The 15,107-nt window shown below is 57.4% G+C and overlaps 1 protein-coding gene across 1 annotated transcript in view; it reads left to right on the top strand.

Moving 5' to 3' along the window:
* Positions 1-15,107, top strand: part of LTBP2 (latent transforming growth factor beta binding protein 2) — a 73,869-nt gene that overhangs the window by 52,763 nt on the left and 5,999 nt on the right. The window contains 20 exon segments of the mRNA XM_040601794.1: positions 219-383; positions 1,218-1,448; positions 2,020-2,042; positions 3,505-3,544; positions 3,921-4,013; positions 5,083-5,208; positions 5,392-5,520; positions 5,849-5,968; positions 6,897-7,016; positions 7,225-7,347; positions 7,546-7,671; positions 10,109-10,231; positions 10,543-10,668; positions 10,774-10,896; positions 11,130-11,261; positions 12,433-12,558; positions 13,345-13,488; positions 13,742-13,933; positions 14,057-14,137; positions 14,768-14,896. Coding sequence (XP_040457728.1) covers positions 219-383; positions 1,218-1,448; positions 2,020-2,042; positions 3,505-3,544; positions 3,921-4,013; positions 5,083-5,208; positions 5,392-5,520; positions 5,849-5,968; positions 6,897-7,016; positions 7,225-7,347; positions 7,546-7,671; positions 10,109-10,231; positions 10,543-10,668; positions 10,774-10,896; positions 11,130-11,261; positions 12,433-12,558; positions 13,345-13,488; positions 13,742-13,933; positions 14,057-14,137; positions 14,768-14,896 — 2,472 coding nt within the window.

The raw sequence follows: 15,107 nt of genomic DNA, 5'->3' as shown, positions 1-15,107 counted from the left end.
CCCACAGGAGATGGATTGGCTTGGGGCTGGCTCTGCTGGGGGCATGGCCTGATGGCTGGAGCCCAGGGGTGTTCTGGGGAGAGGATGGGGCAGCCCTCGGGACAGGACAGGGGTCACAGACAGAGAAAGGCCAGATGGGGAGAGACCGAGTGTCCCCGTTCCCTCTTTGGAGAGGATGGAACTTGGCCTCCAGCACTGACCCTGCTGTTGTGTTTCAGCGGACAAAGCGGTGTCAATGGAGCAGGGGCTGTGTTACCGCTCAGCAGCTGGAGGTGTGTGCTCCTTCCCCCTCTCCCACCACATCACCCAGCAGATCTGCTGCTGCAGCCGTGTCGGCAAGGGCTGGGGGAAGAACTGCGAGGAGTGTCCCCTGCCCGGCTCAGGTGAGATGTGCCCACTTCAGCTTCGCCTGATCTGGTTGGACTGGGGTTTGGGCTTGTCGGAACTTGCTGTCAAGCAGATGGATGCAGGATGATCCAGAGCTGAGCAGTGCAAATGCTGGCCTGTGAGATGGGTATAGCAGCCCAGGAAGCAGACCTGGGTAATACTGGGAAGACAGAGAAATCCCTGATGGAAATCACTCTATACCAGAGGGAAAGCACAGCCATGTCTGTGCCTGGCTTCGCTTGACAACCCTTTTGTCTCTCATACGCCTTCTGCTGGGATGAAAGCCAGGTGAGGATGTTTGGCATATCTCAGCATGAGGTAGCATGGAAGGGAAAGCACTGAAATCCTCAGGGCTGGGAAAAATCTTCAGATGGTTTGTGCAGAGCATCTTGAGTGGTGTGTAAAGCACTCAGTGCTGAGGTACCAGGGATTTGGTTTATCTGCTGCCTCGCTCAGCTCGGACCTTCCTGCGGCATGATCTCTTCCTAGCAGTACTGACCCAGGGGAGAGATTTAGTTTATCGCGTGTGGGAGTACCATCCAGTGCCTGCTAAAACCCACCCTGCCCTGTAAGCAGATTCCTTCTGCTCAAAGCATCCACCCACTGCAGCCCAGATGTGTTTCTATAAGATTTAACCCTTAGAAATCTCCAGAAAATGATAGGATGGGTGAAACTGATATCTGCGTTCGCCTACATGCCTGTCCATCTTCACTCCTTTCTTCCACTTGTCCCACCATCACATCTGGGTGCGGTAAGCCAGGTGACACCTGCATCAGTCTCTTCCTTCCAACCTCTGCCCTCTAAAGCTTTGATTTGATTTTCCCTTGCAGAAGCTTTCAAGGAGATTTGCCCAGCAGGACATGGCTACACCTACTCCAGCTCTGATATCCGCCTGTCGATGAGGAAGGCAGAGGCAGAAGAGCTGCCCTTCAGCTTGGAAGAGCACGGGGAGAGCAGCAACTGGTCATTGGACTGGGCAGCAAGGAGACAGCAACTGCAGGACAGCCTGCGTGGGAGCATCCTGGAAGCATTCCCCCACCCTGGCATCTCAGCAGGAGAGGGTAGTGTGGGGTCTACCGCTTCAGGATGCTCCATCTGGGCCCCTAGCAAGGGTGGGCAAATTTCCAGGTCCTGCCATGCCCCCATGGATGGACTTCTGGTTGATAAGGGCTTTCTACATCTGTATGAATACACAAGGTGTTCTTCAGCCCTACTCTTGTTCCTGGGGCATGAGACACCACGTCTTCAAGCCTTTGGAGAAGAATTTGAGTGTTTCAGGCTCCTGCAACCGCGTCCTTGCAGTTGGTGCTGGCTGGCCAGGCTGCTGCCACTGGGACCTCAGGTCTGCGTGGCAGCCCCGGCACTGCAGACCTTGGGCTTTTGGCCAGCCCAGCTGGAGGGAAGTGTGACCAACTACTTGTGCCAGCACCTGCTGGAGCAGAAGCTCCTGGGGTCTGTGCAGTGCCAGGAAAGGAATCTGGGCGCGTTGGCTTTGGGAACAAGCTCTTATGAAGGAGCGTGAGGGACTGAGCAGCAGTGTCTTAGAGGTGGGGTGAAGTTAGGGCAGCCAAGGTTTGAGGAGGATGCCTACCTGCCTCGTCTCTACTCACCATGCACTGTTTTACTTTCCAGATGACATTTCTCCTGCTGCGCAGGTGAGTAAGGTTTGTCTTGTGACACCTGGGTGCATCCATGGTAGCTCGATGGGTGGGAAGTGGGATGTCATACAAATAGGTGATGGGAGGTGTGAAATGTGGTCAGAGAGAGCACTGAAGCGACAAAGTATCTCCAGTTGGAGGGAACAGCATACGAACTGCAAACCCTATCAGCCTGGCTGAGCTGCCATGGCTGAAGGACTGTGCCGTGTGCCCACTCAGTCCATGCTAAGAGGCCATGAGCTCAAACCAACAAGAGCTGAGGGCTCTGCTACACTAGTTCATGGTCAGAGTTGTCTCCAGCTGGTGTTCACCGGGGCTGGGGTAGCACCTGAGGCTGAGGGTGCAGCTGGCTGAGGAGTGGGTGCTCACTCCCTGCTCTCAGCCTGGCCTGGCTGTAGGGCTGATGGGCAGCAGGGGAAGGGGAACTGCTGCAGTCAGCTTGGGGAGCGCTCCTCTCACAGAGCCCGGGGTTGTGATCAAGCTGAGCTTACAGGCAGGTCTCCCCATGCTGGTGTGGTTGCAGCAGAAACTCTAGTGGAGCAGTCAGGGTGGGTGTCTCCGACACTGGCTGTGTGAATGCACCCTGTCTGATGGGAGCAGCCTGGCGGCTGATGTGCTGCCAGGCTTTCCAAGGACTGGGTTTCTTTATTATGAATCTCACCTGAAAAATGTGTCTCTTGATCCCTGCTGTCAGTAGAGGTTTGGCTATACCTCACCTGAGCATCTCTGTGCCCCCTTGCTATAGTAGCCCAGCCCTCAGAATGTACTTGCAGCCCCTCTGAGAGAGGGGCAGCAATGCCATCATCACTGCTTCATAGACATGAAGTGACTTGGCCAAGCGCACTTGAGAAATCTCAAGACGGGGCAGAAATTTGAACCAAAGCTTCCAAATTTGAAGCAGAGCTAGTCTGGGACTCATGTTGCTCAACTGCCTGTTTTCTTCATCCACTGAGGAAAGATCCTTGGAGCAGAGACCCAAGTTGTGATCCAGCATCTCCTTTGGCAGCCATAGGTTTGCCAGGAGGGGATGCTGAGAAAGAGTGTCTAGCACCAAGCACCCTTCTAGTGGGTAGCACTCTTGAGTCAGGTCAAAGTGGTGGCTGCCCTCAGCCCTCCAAAGCTGCCAGTGACTGGGGCAGGATTTACTGTGCCCTTCCTGGCCACCTTGTGGAGATGCCTCCTGCCCAGTAGCCGTGCCCTGGGTCTCACCTGCACGGCGTGCTGGCATGGCCCCTCTGCAGGCAGCCCCCCGGGCACAGCCAGGAGCTGTGTTTTGCTCAGGATGATGTGGTCAGGACAGAGTGGCCCTGCCAGATGTACCCAGCCGTGGCAGCTTCTGCTCCCAGGACAGTGCCTTGGGGAGCAAGAGGAGCCAGGAGGTGGGTGGGAAAATGTCTTGGGGATGCTGCATCCCAGCTACATGCACATGGATAGAGGCAGTCCTGTTTCTGTCCCTCAGGGCGCTGCTGATACCACCGCAGAGCCTGCCACGCGCAGAGGTGAGCGCCTGGCTGGCGGGAGGGCAGGGACATCATGGGGAAGAGGAGGGGGCAGCGAGGATGGAGGAGGCAGCCCTAGCGCTGGGCAGGACGGGCTCCTGGCTGGGCTGGCTGTGGGGTGGCACGGGGGACACCCCACCACACTGGGGTGGCTGATGTGGGGCTGTAGGGATGCGGGGAGGTGGTGGATCTCCAGAAAGGTGGAGGAGGCTGTGTTGAATCACAAGATGATGAGGTCGCTGCAGCCACCCTGTGGCCCCTTCCCATGTGCTTTCTCAGGACTGCGGTGGTGGGGACACCCAGCGCAGGTAAACTCTGGGCAGGCACCTCTAGCTGGGATCAGGGGCTGGATCTCATCTCTCTTCTTCCTTAACAGAGGAAGAGCAGTCCTGGCGTGGTCCTCCCCAGTCTGGCCCCACCACCACCTGGGATGCTGCTGCTCCAACAGAGATGCCAGCACAGAGCTCAGGTGTGTCTCCACCGCTCTCAGGGATTTCTCTCCTCTCTCTGCCTGGGACTATGGGGATATTACGCCCTAAGCTCTTTCCAGGGGCTCTCCCCCTTCCCCAGCCCGCTTGTCTTCCCACACGCCCCCACTGATTTTCCAAATACAAGTCCCCACCCCACCACCCTGGGGTGTTATCCCAGCCTGGTCCCGGCTGCTGCCAGCCAGGGAAAGTCGCCTGGCCGTGGGGAGGCACGAGGGCGATCCCACACGCGGGGAGCAGCGTTTGGCTTTCCGGGTCCTTCCCTGCCTGCAGCTCACTTGCCCAGCAGCAGTGGCTGCCAGGCGAGGGGGATCACGCGCCCGCTCCGGTGGCTTTGGCCCCGTTCCCCCCCCCCCCGCAGCGGAGCTGACTCATCGGGAAGGGGGAGCGCAAGGGGAGGCATGTGGCTCCCAGGGCGGCTTGTTTACTGTGCTGGAAACAAGGGCCCTGTTGTTCCAGGGTTGCTTAAGTGTCTGGGAGCGTGGCCCCTGCCCTCCGCCGGGGGCTGGAGCACCTTGGGGAGCAGGCCTGGCCGAGGTACCTTGCTAAGGAATGTCTCTTCCTCAATAGTCTTTTGTTTGGGGTTGGGCTGACCCCCCCCCTACCTCTGGCCAGCTCAGTGCCGAGGGGTGTGCAGTGCCCTGCTGCCTACCCACTGCTGCCTGCACCCCACTTAGCAGGGCGGTGGGTGGTGGACCCCTGCTGTCACCCTAAAAGGAGCCCCCTCACAGGTGCCTGGCTCTACTGCCAGCCCCACACCTTGGAGGAGGCTTCCTCACCACCCTTTTGTGGGGCTGGGGCTCAGCCGAGCCACGCAGGGGCCAGGGGCTTCCCAGCTAGGCTCAGGCTGGAGGAGGTGGCAGGGTCTGCCCCGTCCTCCCTGCAGCCCTGTGGGTGCAGGCTGCCTGAAGACGTGGAGGAGCAGGCTCAGCATTGCTCTCCAGGAAGGGAAAAGCAGCCTCCCTGGCGTGGTGCTGGGGACAGAAGGCAGACACTAGACCTTGTGCACCGTTTTGGTGCTGCCCCCAAACCCATGTTCTCTCCTCCCAGGGGTCAGCGGCTGCGCCTCTTCACCCCTCTCCTGCGGAGCCGGCACTTGCGTGCTCACCCCAGAAGGATACAGCTGCTTGTGCCACTCCGGCTACACGTTGAACCCCAGCCGACTTCACTGCATCGGTAGTTGGCATCTCCTCTGCCTTCCGGGCCTCAGTGGACCATTTGGTCCTTCAGGCTCCTGGGAGAAGGTTCTCTGGCAGCTCTGCTGAGCCCCTGCCCACCTGCTGCGCCACGGGGCTGGCAGGGGGCTGGCAGGCAGCTGCGGGTGGTGACTGCCTGTCTTCCTTCCTTGCCTGGGCACAGATGACGATGAGTGCCTGAAAGATCCTTGTGCTGGAAAAGGTCGCTGCATCAACAACGTGGGCTCATATTTATGCCTCTGCTACTCTGGGTACATCCTGGCTGTCTCGGAGGGCAAGCAGAGCTGTGAGGGTAAGTGGTGTCCACCTGGCACAGGGCTGTCACCTCCCCAGGGTCTCCCCAGCCTCTTGCCCTCTCATGCACGTGCACACACACATGTGCTCATGCACACAGTGCACACGCACCTGCACACACACACATACACCTGTACACCCTCCTTCCCTGCAGACCTGCCCATGGACAGCCTGATCCATGGGGATCACCCCCTCTTGCTCGCTGAGGGGCAGAACCTTGCCCATGGTGAGCTGGGCAGGAGCCCATGTTGCCAGCCCTGATCACTGCTTCACGGCATGACGCTGGAGGGGGAAGACTTCAGGACTGTCTCTCTATCTGTTGCCAGATCGAGATGAATGTGAGCAGCCTTCTACCTGCCGAGGACAGCGGTGCATCAACACCCCTGGCTCCTACCGCTGCGAGTGCAAGGAAGGCTTTGCCATGGGCCCCAGAGGACAGTGTGAAGGTGAAGCTTGCTGCTCCCTCTTCCCCTGCCCCTCCAACACACCCTGTGCAGGGCTGAACACCTTCTTTCCTCACTGCTCCATGTCTCCTCCTGGAAGGACCCCCACGGTTGTCTGCCCTGTGCCCTCCCTGAGGATGGCATGTCCTCTCCTCTGCCTGCAGGAGGGACAACCTTTCCTGGGCAGAGAGAGGGGAGTTCTCCCAAGACCCTCTCCCACCTCCCCAGGGAGATGTCCCATGACTGTGACAGCTTCCCATTCTGGGAGGAGATGCCCGTCCATTTTCATGCTGCCTTGACTCTATCCCCAGCCCATCATGCTGGCAAGTGGATCGCAGGGACAGCAGGCTGCAGAGACCCAGGCCACCTGCCCCCACAGCATCCCATTCACATGGCATGACCTGGGCCATTCAACCTTGTGAACTTACAATGTGCCCGATCAAAGATCCCCCTTTCTCAGTAGCTCATCCCCAGCAGAGAGTGGGAAACTATTTTAGGAAGCAGTATGGAAACAGGGCATGCACAGAATGCTGCTCCCCCCCCACGGCCTCCGGAAAGCACTTGCCTTAAGGACTTCCTGAGCTGGAGGCTGCATCCTAATCATAGTTATGAAAGTCCCTGATGAAACAGCCCTGCAGAGATCTTCTCTGATCCCTGTCTCTGTCTATGCACATTCCTGGCCTTGGCAACATCCTGCAGCAGTGAGTTTCGCTGCCGGATTGTGTCAGCCCTTAGATGTGGGTGTAGGATCCTAACTGATAAGTGGAACTATAAGAAGTGTTGCCCAAGCCCTGGCAAACTCGTCTTACCTTCTCTTGGTCATTGCTGTCCCCTGGAGGGGGAGATTCTGAGGATCCAGCTGGAGGAGACATCCTGAAGAAGGCTGCACTCTTCACGTTTGGGAGCCTGAAAGGAGTGTGTTTCTTGGCAGATGTCAACGAGTGTGTGGATCCCAGCCCTTGCCGCAGCGGGAAGTGTGTCAATACGCTGGGATCCTACAAGTGTGTCAGCTGTGGAGATGGCTACCGGCCCAGGAATGGGAGATGTATTGGTGAGGAGCTTGGGCTGTCCCTGGGAAGCACCCTCACTCCTCGTGGCAGTGCTCCCTGCAAGCCTCAAAAGGAGCAGGGGCACAGGCAGCGCCCCTCTCCCGCAGGCAGCCAGCCTGCATGGCCAGGGCACAGCACCCGGGGGCGTGGGTGGCAGGGATGGCCTTGAGCACCCTCCCGTGCCATGTTGCCCTTTGCTGTGTCACACAGATGTCGACGAATGCCTTGTGGAGGGGACTTGTGCTCATGGACGGTGTGTCAACCTGGATGGCTCCTTCCGCTGCTCCTGCCACCGGGGCTACGAGGTGGCACCTGACGGAAAGAGTTGCCAAGGTACAGGGGAGCTGTGGGTCCAGACCATCTGCGGTGTCACACACCCAGTCCAGAGGTTTCCCTAAGCTCTTCCTGAGCGCTTGGCTCTGCCTGAGTCCTGGCCACCATGTTGGCTGGTTCTCTCAACACACCTGCCCCCCTTCACGGTTACCCCACATCCTTCCCATTCATCCCGCTCTGCCTTGTGTGCTTATGCAGACATCAATGAGTGCACGGCCCAGGCTGCGTGTCCCTCTGGACTCTGCCTCAACACCGAAGGCTCCTACTCCTGCATGGCTTGTGATGCTGGCTACACCGTCTCCAGAGATGGCAGCACGTGTGAAGGTATCCCTTTCCCAGGGACAGAGGAGCGGGTGCTGGAGGGAATGAGGGAAGAGACGTTTCTGGGTTATTGGTGGGGCCTGGGGACTTCTTTAGCGTCAGAATCCTTCTCCAGCTCTTTAGCTCTGTGATCAGCAGAGAGCATGGGGGGCTGCAAGCAGATGCCACCTAGAGCATCAGGGAAGTGATCTTCCTCATGTAGAAAAGGGACGGGGGGGAAGGACTCATTGACGAGACTCCAGGACTAATGATGACCTGGGGAAAGCTGACAAAGGCCAGAGGAATACAGGAGGCCTGGAAACATGGGGAGAGAGGAGCTGTGTGTGGTTCAGTTCAGAACTGTGTGCCCCAAATGTAGGTCCTCAACAGAGGGAGAAACCTTGAGTCCACAGCCAGTGGAACGACTGTAGGCACCCAGGTTTCATCATTTTTCCCCAACCTCTAAGGTGACTCGGACATGTTTAAAAGGAAAGCTTAGCTCAAGGGCTCTGCTGTGCCAGGTATGCACGGCAGAGAGTTAACACCAGCGTCGATCTGCGTCGGTTGCGTTGCTGAGACACGAGGGTGTTCTGTCCCAGCCTGACAGCCCAACTGCCCCAGTGCAGGCAGGGGAACTCCCTCCCTGGTGGCTGTCCCCAGGAGACATCCCGGGCTTGAGATGGCTGGATGCAAATTCTCTGTTTGGGGTAAGGGGAGACAGCAGAGCTGGCAAAGATATTTGTTTAAAGATTGGCTGTGTGCTGTGAATTTCTGGAGCACTGCAGGGCTCTGCAGCCTGCATATAGCTGGCAAACAGAAGAACTTGCCTTTGATGTGACTCTCAGAAGACCCCCCTGCATGGGGGCCTCCAACGGGGGAGGAGAGGGAGGTCTTCCTCCCTCTGTTCTCCTCTGTTTTGGTGACTGAGAAAGCCAGTGTGAAATGAGCTTATTTTCCATCTGATTTTTGGATGCGGGGAAAGAACCATGGTTTGATCCTTTCCATCTCCCTCCCCCTTTCCCAGGGATTCACATGAGCCCTTCCTCAGCCACCTTGGCCAAGCTGTGTCACAAGGGCACCTTATCAGGGTTCGATACTGTTTGGGTCACACTGACCTGACGGCAGGATGGCACGTTGTTCCCTGCCTTGGCTGATGGCCTTGTCTGTGGATCTGGGTTTCATATTTAAAAAAAAAAGGATAAGGGTTTTGTGATAGTTTTGTGATAAATAAACTAGGTTATGGTTCATCTCCAGAGGGATTCAAGAATATTGCTACTTGCAACCCTTTGAGACTGAACAGCTTGGAATCCTGCCCTGAGGCACAAGGGGGGCAATGCTTGTTGATGCCTATAGCTTGCTCAGTCCGCAGGAACCGTCATTCTCAGGGCTTTAGCTCCTGGCAGGGGAGTAGAGCAGAACCTTCTCCACTAGGATGTCCTCTGCTGCCTGCACACCAGCCCATCCTTCTGATTAGCAGCGTCCTCCAATGTTTCCTCCTATTTCACGGGCCTGCAGGCAACAGCCGTCTGCTGGCATCCTGCAGCCCTCTGTTAGAGGGAAGGTACCCCTCTCTCATCTGCTGTGAGCAAAATCCTCGGAGTTCCAGCAGGCTCTGGCCAGGGCCTGGGGGCAGTTGGGTGGGAGAGAGACTGTGGGGAGCTCTGCAGCTGGGTAAGAGCTGATGTAGACCCCCAGCCAGCTTTGCCAGGAGAAGGACATCGTAGGCAAGTCTGGCAGGTAGGAAAGCAGAGCTGCAGAAGGTACCGCTGGTGCTGGGTGACTTTCCTGATGTTTGCTCTTGTGCAGTTGGCTGAAGAGAGGGTTTGTCAGCAGCCGTCTCTGCACTGGCCTCTTGGTGGTTGCGGTACCCAGTGCAGAGCTCTGCTGGAGGTAGACACTGGAGTTAGCAGTACCCCTGCGTTCACAGAATCACAGAACGGTTGAGGTTGGAATGGACCTCTGGAGATCATCTTGTCCAACACCCCTGCCCAAGCAGGGCCACCTAGAGCTGGTTGCCCAGGACCATGTCCAGACGGCTTTTGAATATCTCCAAGGAGGGAGACTTCACAACCTCTTTTGGGCAACCTGTGCCAGTGCTCAGTCACCCTCACAGTAAAAATGCGATTCCTGATGTTCAAACGGGACCGCCTGTGTTTCAGTTTGTGCCCATTGCCTCTGGTCCTGTCACTGGGCACCACTGACACGGTGCTGGGATCCAGTTTATCCTGGTCCCTATGATGGAGGGGAGTGAAGGGCCTAGGCTGACTCCTCACACCCCAGTAGCAGAGAGTCTCTGCCCTCATCTCACTGTGACAGGATAGTCTGGGAGGGCAGCTCAAACCCACCTTGCAGGCCAACAGCTGGGTGATGGCTTTTCTGGGTGGGGATGTTCTCTGATGGTGGGGGTCTTCTCCGGTAGCGGCAAGAGCCTCACTCTGTGCTGTGCCCTTCTGCTTGGCAGATATGGATGAGTGTGAGGACCCTGCTGTTCAATGCCTAGGGGGAGAGTGCAGGAACACCCTGGGCTCCTACAAGTGCCACTGCCAGGCTGGCTTCGAGCTTATCAACGGCACCATGTGCCAAGGTACGAACCCCGTCCCTGCAGCCCTGTGGGTCCAGGACGTACAGCCTCCCTATGGATCCCCCTTTTTTCTTAGCATGGAGGATGCCACTGCCATTGCAGGCGGTCACCATGCATGGCATAGCCATAAGGCTGTAGCCAAATGCAGGATCACCGTGGACAGGGAAGATCTCTGCCTCCATGGTGAGAAAAACAGGGTCCAGGAGCCCTGTGAGGGCTGCCTGTAAGAGACTGGAGAGAGGGAATCCCTGTGGCTTTGGTGAAGGATGTCTCCCAGGGCTGGGTGCATGGCCCTGACTCTGCTCCTTCTGCAGACGTGAATGAGTGCCTTAACAGCGAGGTCTGCAGCCCAAATGGTGAGTGTCTCAACAGTCATGGATCCTACTTCTGCATTTGTGCTCCTGGCTTCTCCAACGCAGCTGGTGGAGTCAGCTGCCAAGGTGAGCTGGAAGACGGCGGGGATATACCTTGGGTCCTGCCCTCTGTCCCTCTGTTCCCTCCTCTGCTGTGAGATCCAGGTTGACGATTTTGGCCTTATTTTGCAGATGTGGATGAATGCACAGACAAGTCCCGGTGCTCGCAAGGCCAGTGCCTGAACACAGAAGGCTCCTATCGGTGTCTGTGTGAAAATGGGTTCAAACACTCCCAGGAAACTGATGACTGCGTGGGTAAGAGCTCATCATTGGGGAGATCAGCCCCCCGAGATCTGGGGGGATGGATACGGCCAGGACAGGGGGGAGGGCATTTCTGCTCCCAGCACCCAAAGTTGCTAGTGACTTGTAAGGAGCACTAGCAATGGCTCAGGCTCAGGGCCTCTGCCCAGCTGAACTTGACCCAGCTGCTACAGTGAGCATCAGCTGCTACACTGCCGATCTTCATTGCCTTGCCCTCCTCCCTGCAGATGTGGATGAGTGTAAAGAATATGGGGATGCTATCTGTGGCACGTGGCGGTGCCAGAACAGCCTGGGCTCCTACCGCTGTATCATGGGCTGCCAGCCCGGCTTCCACTGGACCCCCTTGGGTGACTGCATTGGTGAGTACAGCCCCGGGTGTCCCTGCCCCTCCTCCTGGCAGGGACAGGGTGGCTGTGGGATGTCTCTGCCAGGGATGGGGGGGGAGAAGGAGGAGGAGGAGGAAATGTGCGGCTGGTGGAGAGGCAGATAATGCTGAGAGTTTGTTTTCTTGGCTGAGTTACTTGCTTGTGTCTAGACTTCTCTCTTCCTGGCATCTGGAACAGACACCACATTGTGCTGCTTTCCGCTCGTGAAGAGTCCTCGGCAGGTTACAGCTATTCCAAGCTTGGAGCTGGACCACAGCTCCCTGTAAGCTGTGCTTGCTGGGGCTGCTGCCTGTGCCAGTCACCTGCCTGGCAGGGCTGGGTGAGCAGAAAGGCTGCTGGTAGCACTGTGTGCTAGGCTGGGGAGTCTGGGTTTGGAGTTCAGGCTCCAGCAAAGAAGAAAGATTAAAGGGGTGTCTGCAGTTTTTGAGGCTCCCCCAGCTCAGGGAAGGCTGCAGGAGCGAGGAGCTGCTGCCAGCTACTGGGCTCTAGCCTGCGTCAGGACTCAGACTTAGCATATGGAGTTGCTCCTGGCCTGCGGGCTGGGGGCATGCAGCTGCTCCAGGGAAATCCCTCCTGTGCAGCAGTAGGAGGGGAATGGGATGCAGCCAGCAGGGCTGTAAACTTGCCCTCTGTAGGCAGAGGACCCACTTGTGACTGTCCAACCCCACTGGGCTGGGCCAAAGCACGGATTACTCCCTGGCACTATAGCAGCTGGAGAAGGACCAGGTCAGTAAGAACAGGGCAGGAGGGTATCACCCAAGATCTGTCTGCACGTGCCCCACACACTTCAGTTACACTCTTGTATCCCCTGCCAATGTAAGCCTGTAGGCTCTGTGTCCCTTTACACCTCTGCAGGGTCCTATGCTACTCTCAGTCACCCCTGCCAGCCACCTCCCTTGCTTCCCATCCATTTCCCATTCCCACCCTGCTCCTGTCCACCCACATGGCCTCTTTGCAGCTCTGGATGTTGAAGGACCACACTCATAGCAGGGGAGCGAGTGGGGCAGCCAGACCCAGTCTCTCACATCAAGGGAATGCCTGCCCCAACCCCAGGTGTTGGCATCAGAGCAGAAAGGCCTGGGCAGGTGAGGTCAATTGGGAGAGGTGGGGTCTGGGGCAATTCCTGCTCTCCATTCTGCTGCAGACATAGATGAGTGCGCCAACGAGACGTTGTGTGGGGGCCATGGCTTTTGCGAGAACTCAGACGGCTCCTTCCGCTGCCTCTGCGACCGTGGCTATGAGAGCTCGCCCTCCGGGCACTACTGTGTTGGTGAGTCTCCTGTGATCACTCTACCAGTCAGTGTGGGAGAGCTATCGGTGGATGCCAGGCTGGTGTCCCTGCTGCGTGATGCCTCCTGGAGCATGGATGGGGACTGCATTCATGCATGGAGAATCCCAGACATGAACAGGGCAGCTCATGGAGGCAAACCCCCTCCCCTTAGCACAGCAGGTCCTTAGGACTGCAAAGGAGCAGGGCTTTACAAAAAAGTGAGCGGCTCTCAGTGAATATGGAGCCCTTCTTTCTGCAGGTAGAAAGGAGGTGCTTGGGGGCTGGAGGCATTGAAGGTGCTAGAGAGGTACTGTAATGGGTGCCTGGAGAGAGCAGGCAGGGTGTAATGTAAGGAAAAACGTATTCACTGTGAAGACAGGCAGGCAGTGGAACAGATGGATGCCCAAGATGGCTGTGCAGTTGCCATCCTTGGAGGTTTTAAAGACCAAATAGGACAAACCCCTGAGCAGCCTGGTCGGATTCCATACCTGACCCTGCTTTGAGCAGGAGGTTGGACCAGAGACCTCCAGTGGTCCTCCAGACCTGGATGATCCTGTGATCCAGTGACTCACTGCAAGCTGGAGTTCAGGCTCCTTGTATCCACTGAGAGCAGGGCAGGAAGCTCTTGCCAGACTTGTGTTGAGCCATGGTGTGAACACAGCTCTCTGCTTGTCCTTAGCAGCTTCCATCTCCCCGCTGAAGGGTGATCCCATGCTGCAGACCACGCGCAGGCTACCCATGTGGAGGCAAGGCTCCTGCTGCCCACCACTGCCCCTTGCTTTGCAGATGTGAATGAGTGCGAGCTGATGGTCGCCGTGTGTGGGACTGCGCTTTGCGAGAACGTGGAGGGATCCTTCCTGTGCCTCTGCCCCAGCGACCACGAGGAGTATGACACAGAGGCAGGACGGTGCCAGCCACGAGCAGCCATGGGTGAGTATGTAGCTAGGACCAAAGCATGGGTGGCAGCCAGAGCAGGAGTGAGATAAAACTGAGGGGCTGCCAGGGCTGCATGAGCCCACGCAGGCACGGGCAACTTTCGTCTGGGGAGAGCTGAGGAGCCTGAAAGTGGGCAGCTGGGAAGGCCATGCTGCCGGTGATGGGTGTGCTCTGGGACCTCCCAGGCGTGGGATGCTGTGTTGGGGTGCCAGCATCCCCATTCCACCCCTGCTCTGCTGTCTTCTAGAGGGCTCCGAGACACGCGCAGCCCACCTCTCTGACAGCGCAGAGCGCAAGCAATGTTACTACCGCATCAGCGACGTTCGCCTGTGTGACAGTGTCCTGGCCAAGAACATCACCAAGGAGGAATGCTGCTGTACTGTGGGGGCAGCCTGGGGTGACAACTGTGAGACTTACCCCTGCCCCATCCCAGGCACAGGTAGGACTGCGGCCCCCACCACACCAGGCAAGGCCAGTGCTCTGCCCACGAGCTCCGCCTTGGCTGCACTAACGAGCTGTTTCTTTTCTTCCCATCTCACCTTGGCATTTGCCTCCTGGCCAGTGGAGTACCAGGAGATCTGTCCTCTTGGGAAGGGCTATGTTCCCCAGGAAGACCCACTCTCAGGAAAAGTCTCTTTCACAGGTACTAGCACCATTTTCTCTCATTTCTTCCAGGGGCAAGAGGGAGGGAACTGTGCAAAGTCCTGCGTGGAGAAGCATCCACAGAAATATCGCCCCAGGGCTGCGGTTGTGGGATGCTAACATCCTGCAGCTGCTTTCCTCCATCCAGAGAAATCCCAGATTGCCAGTATCACCAAGCTGGAAGTGCCCCTTCCTCCAGTCCTGCCTTACTACTAGCAGTGATTCTTTTTTGGTGCAAATCTCCCACGCCCATTTTGAACCTGGGATGGGGTCTGTCCAGTAAGACACAACCCTCCTAGTTGATAGGATCTCCCAGTGGCCAGCTGGCTCAGTCTTCGGCACTTCACCTCCAGGGGGTTGTGTTGTTGACCTTCCAGAAGCACACATGAATTTTTTATTTGTGAAAATATCCTGTTCCCTGTCATTCCTCCTCTTGCTCTGCCTGTGGGTGCTTCCTGCTCTGCTCCCAGGCTTAGGGCTGGTGAGAGAGGCAGGGGGCTCGGTCAGGGACCTACCAGTGATCCAGGCCAAGGTGCCGTGTTGGCTTTCTGCAGGAACAGCACCCAGCCCACTTTGCTTCCATGGCTCTGCTCCCTGAGATGCTCTCTCCCTCCCTCCATCCCTCTTTCAGACATGGACGAGTGTGAGATATTTGGCTCTGAGTTCTGCCGCAATGGACAGTGTTTGAACACGGTGCCGGGCTACAAGTGCTTCTGCCGTACAGGCTACTACTATGACTCCAGCAAGCTTGAGTGTGTTGGTAAGATGGCCTCAAAGACCAGCACCCCACTGTGAATGGAGGGACAGCTGTGCTCCTGCACCCAGAGGTGTCCCTGCTGCCCACGCTACAGGGCTAGGTCTGGGCAACAGGCTTCCCGGGACACTCCTGGGGAATGAGAGAGGAGGTGGCAGGAGCACCCAAGGGTGTTTGGGCAGGGAAAGGGTCACGTTGCGCACATCTGCCAGCCTGA

This window comes from Falco naumanni, chromosome 7 (genome assembly GCF_017639655.2).
Source record: "Falco naumanni isolate bFalNau1 chromosome 7, bFalNau1.pat, whole genome shotgun sequence".
Taxonomy (NCBI): domain Eukaryota; kingdom Metazoa; phylum Chordata; class Aves; order Falconiformes; family Falconidae; genus Falco; species Falco naumanni.
Note: the sequence above shows the minus strand (reverse complement) of the source record. Positions and strands in the feature narration are given on the sequence as shown.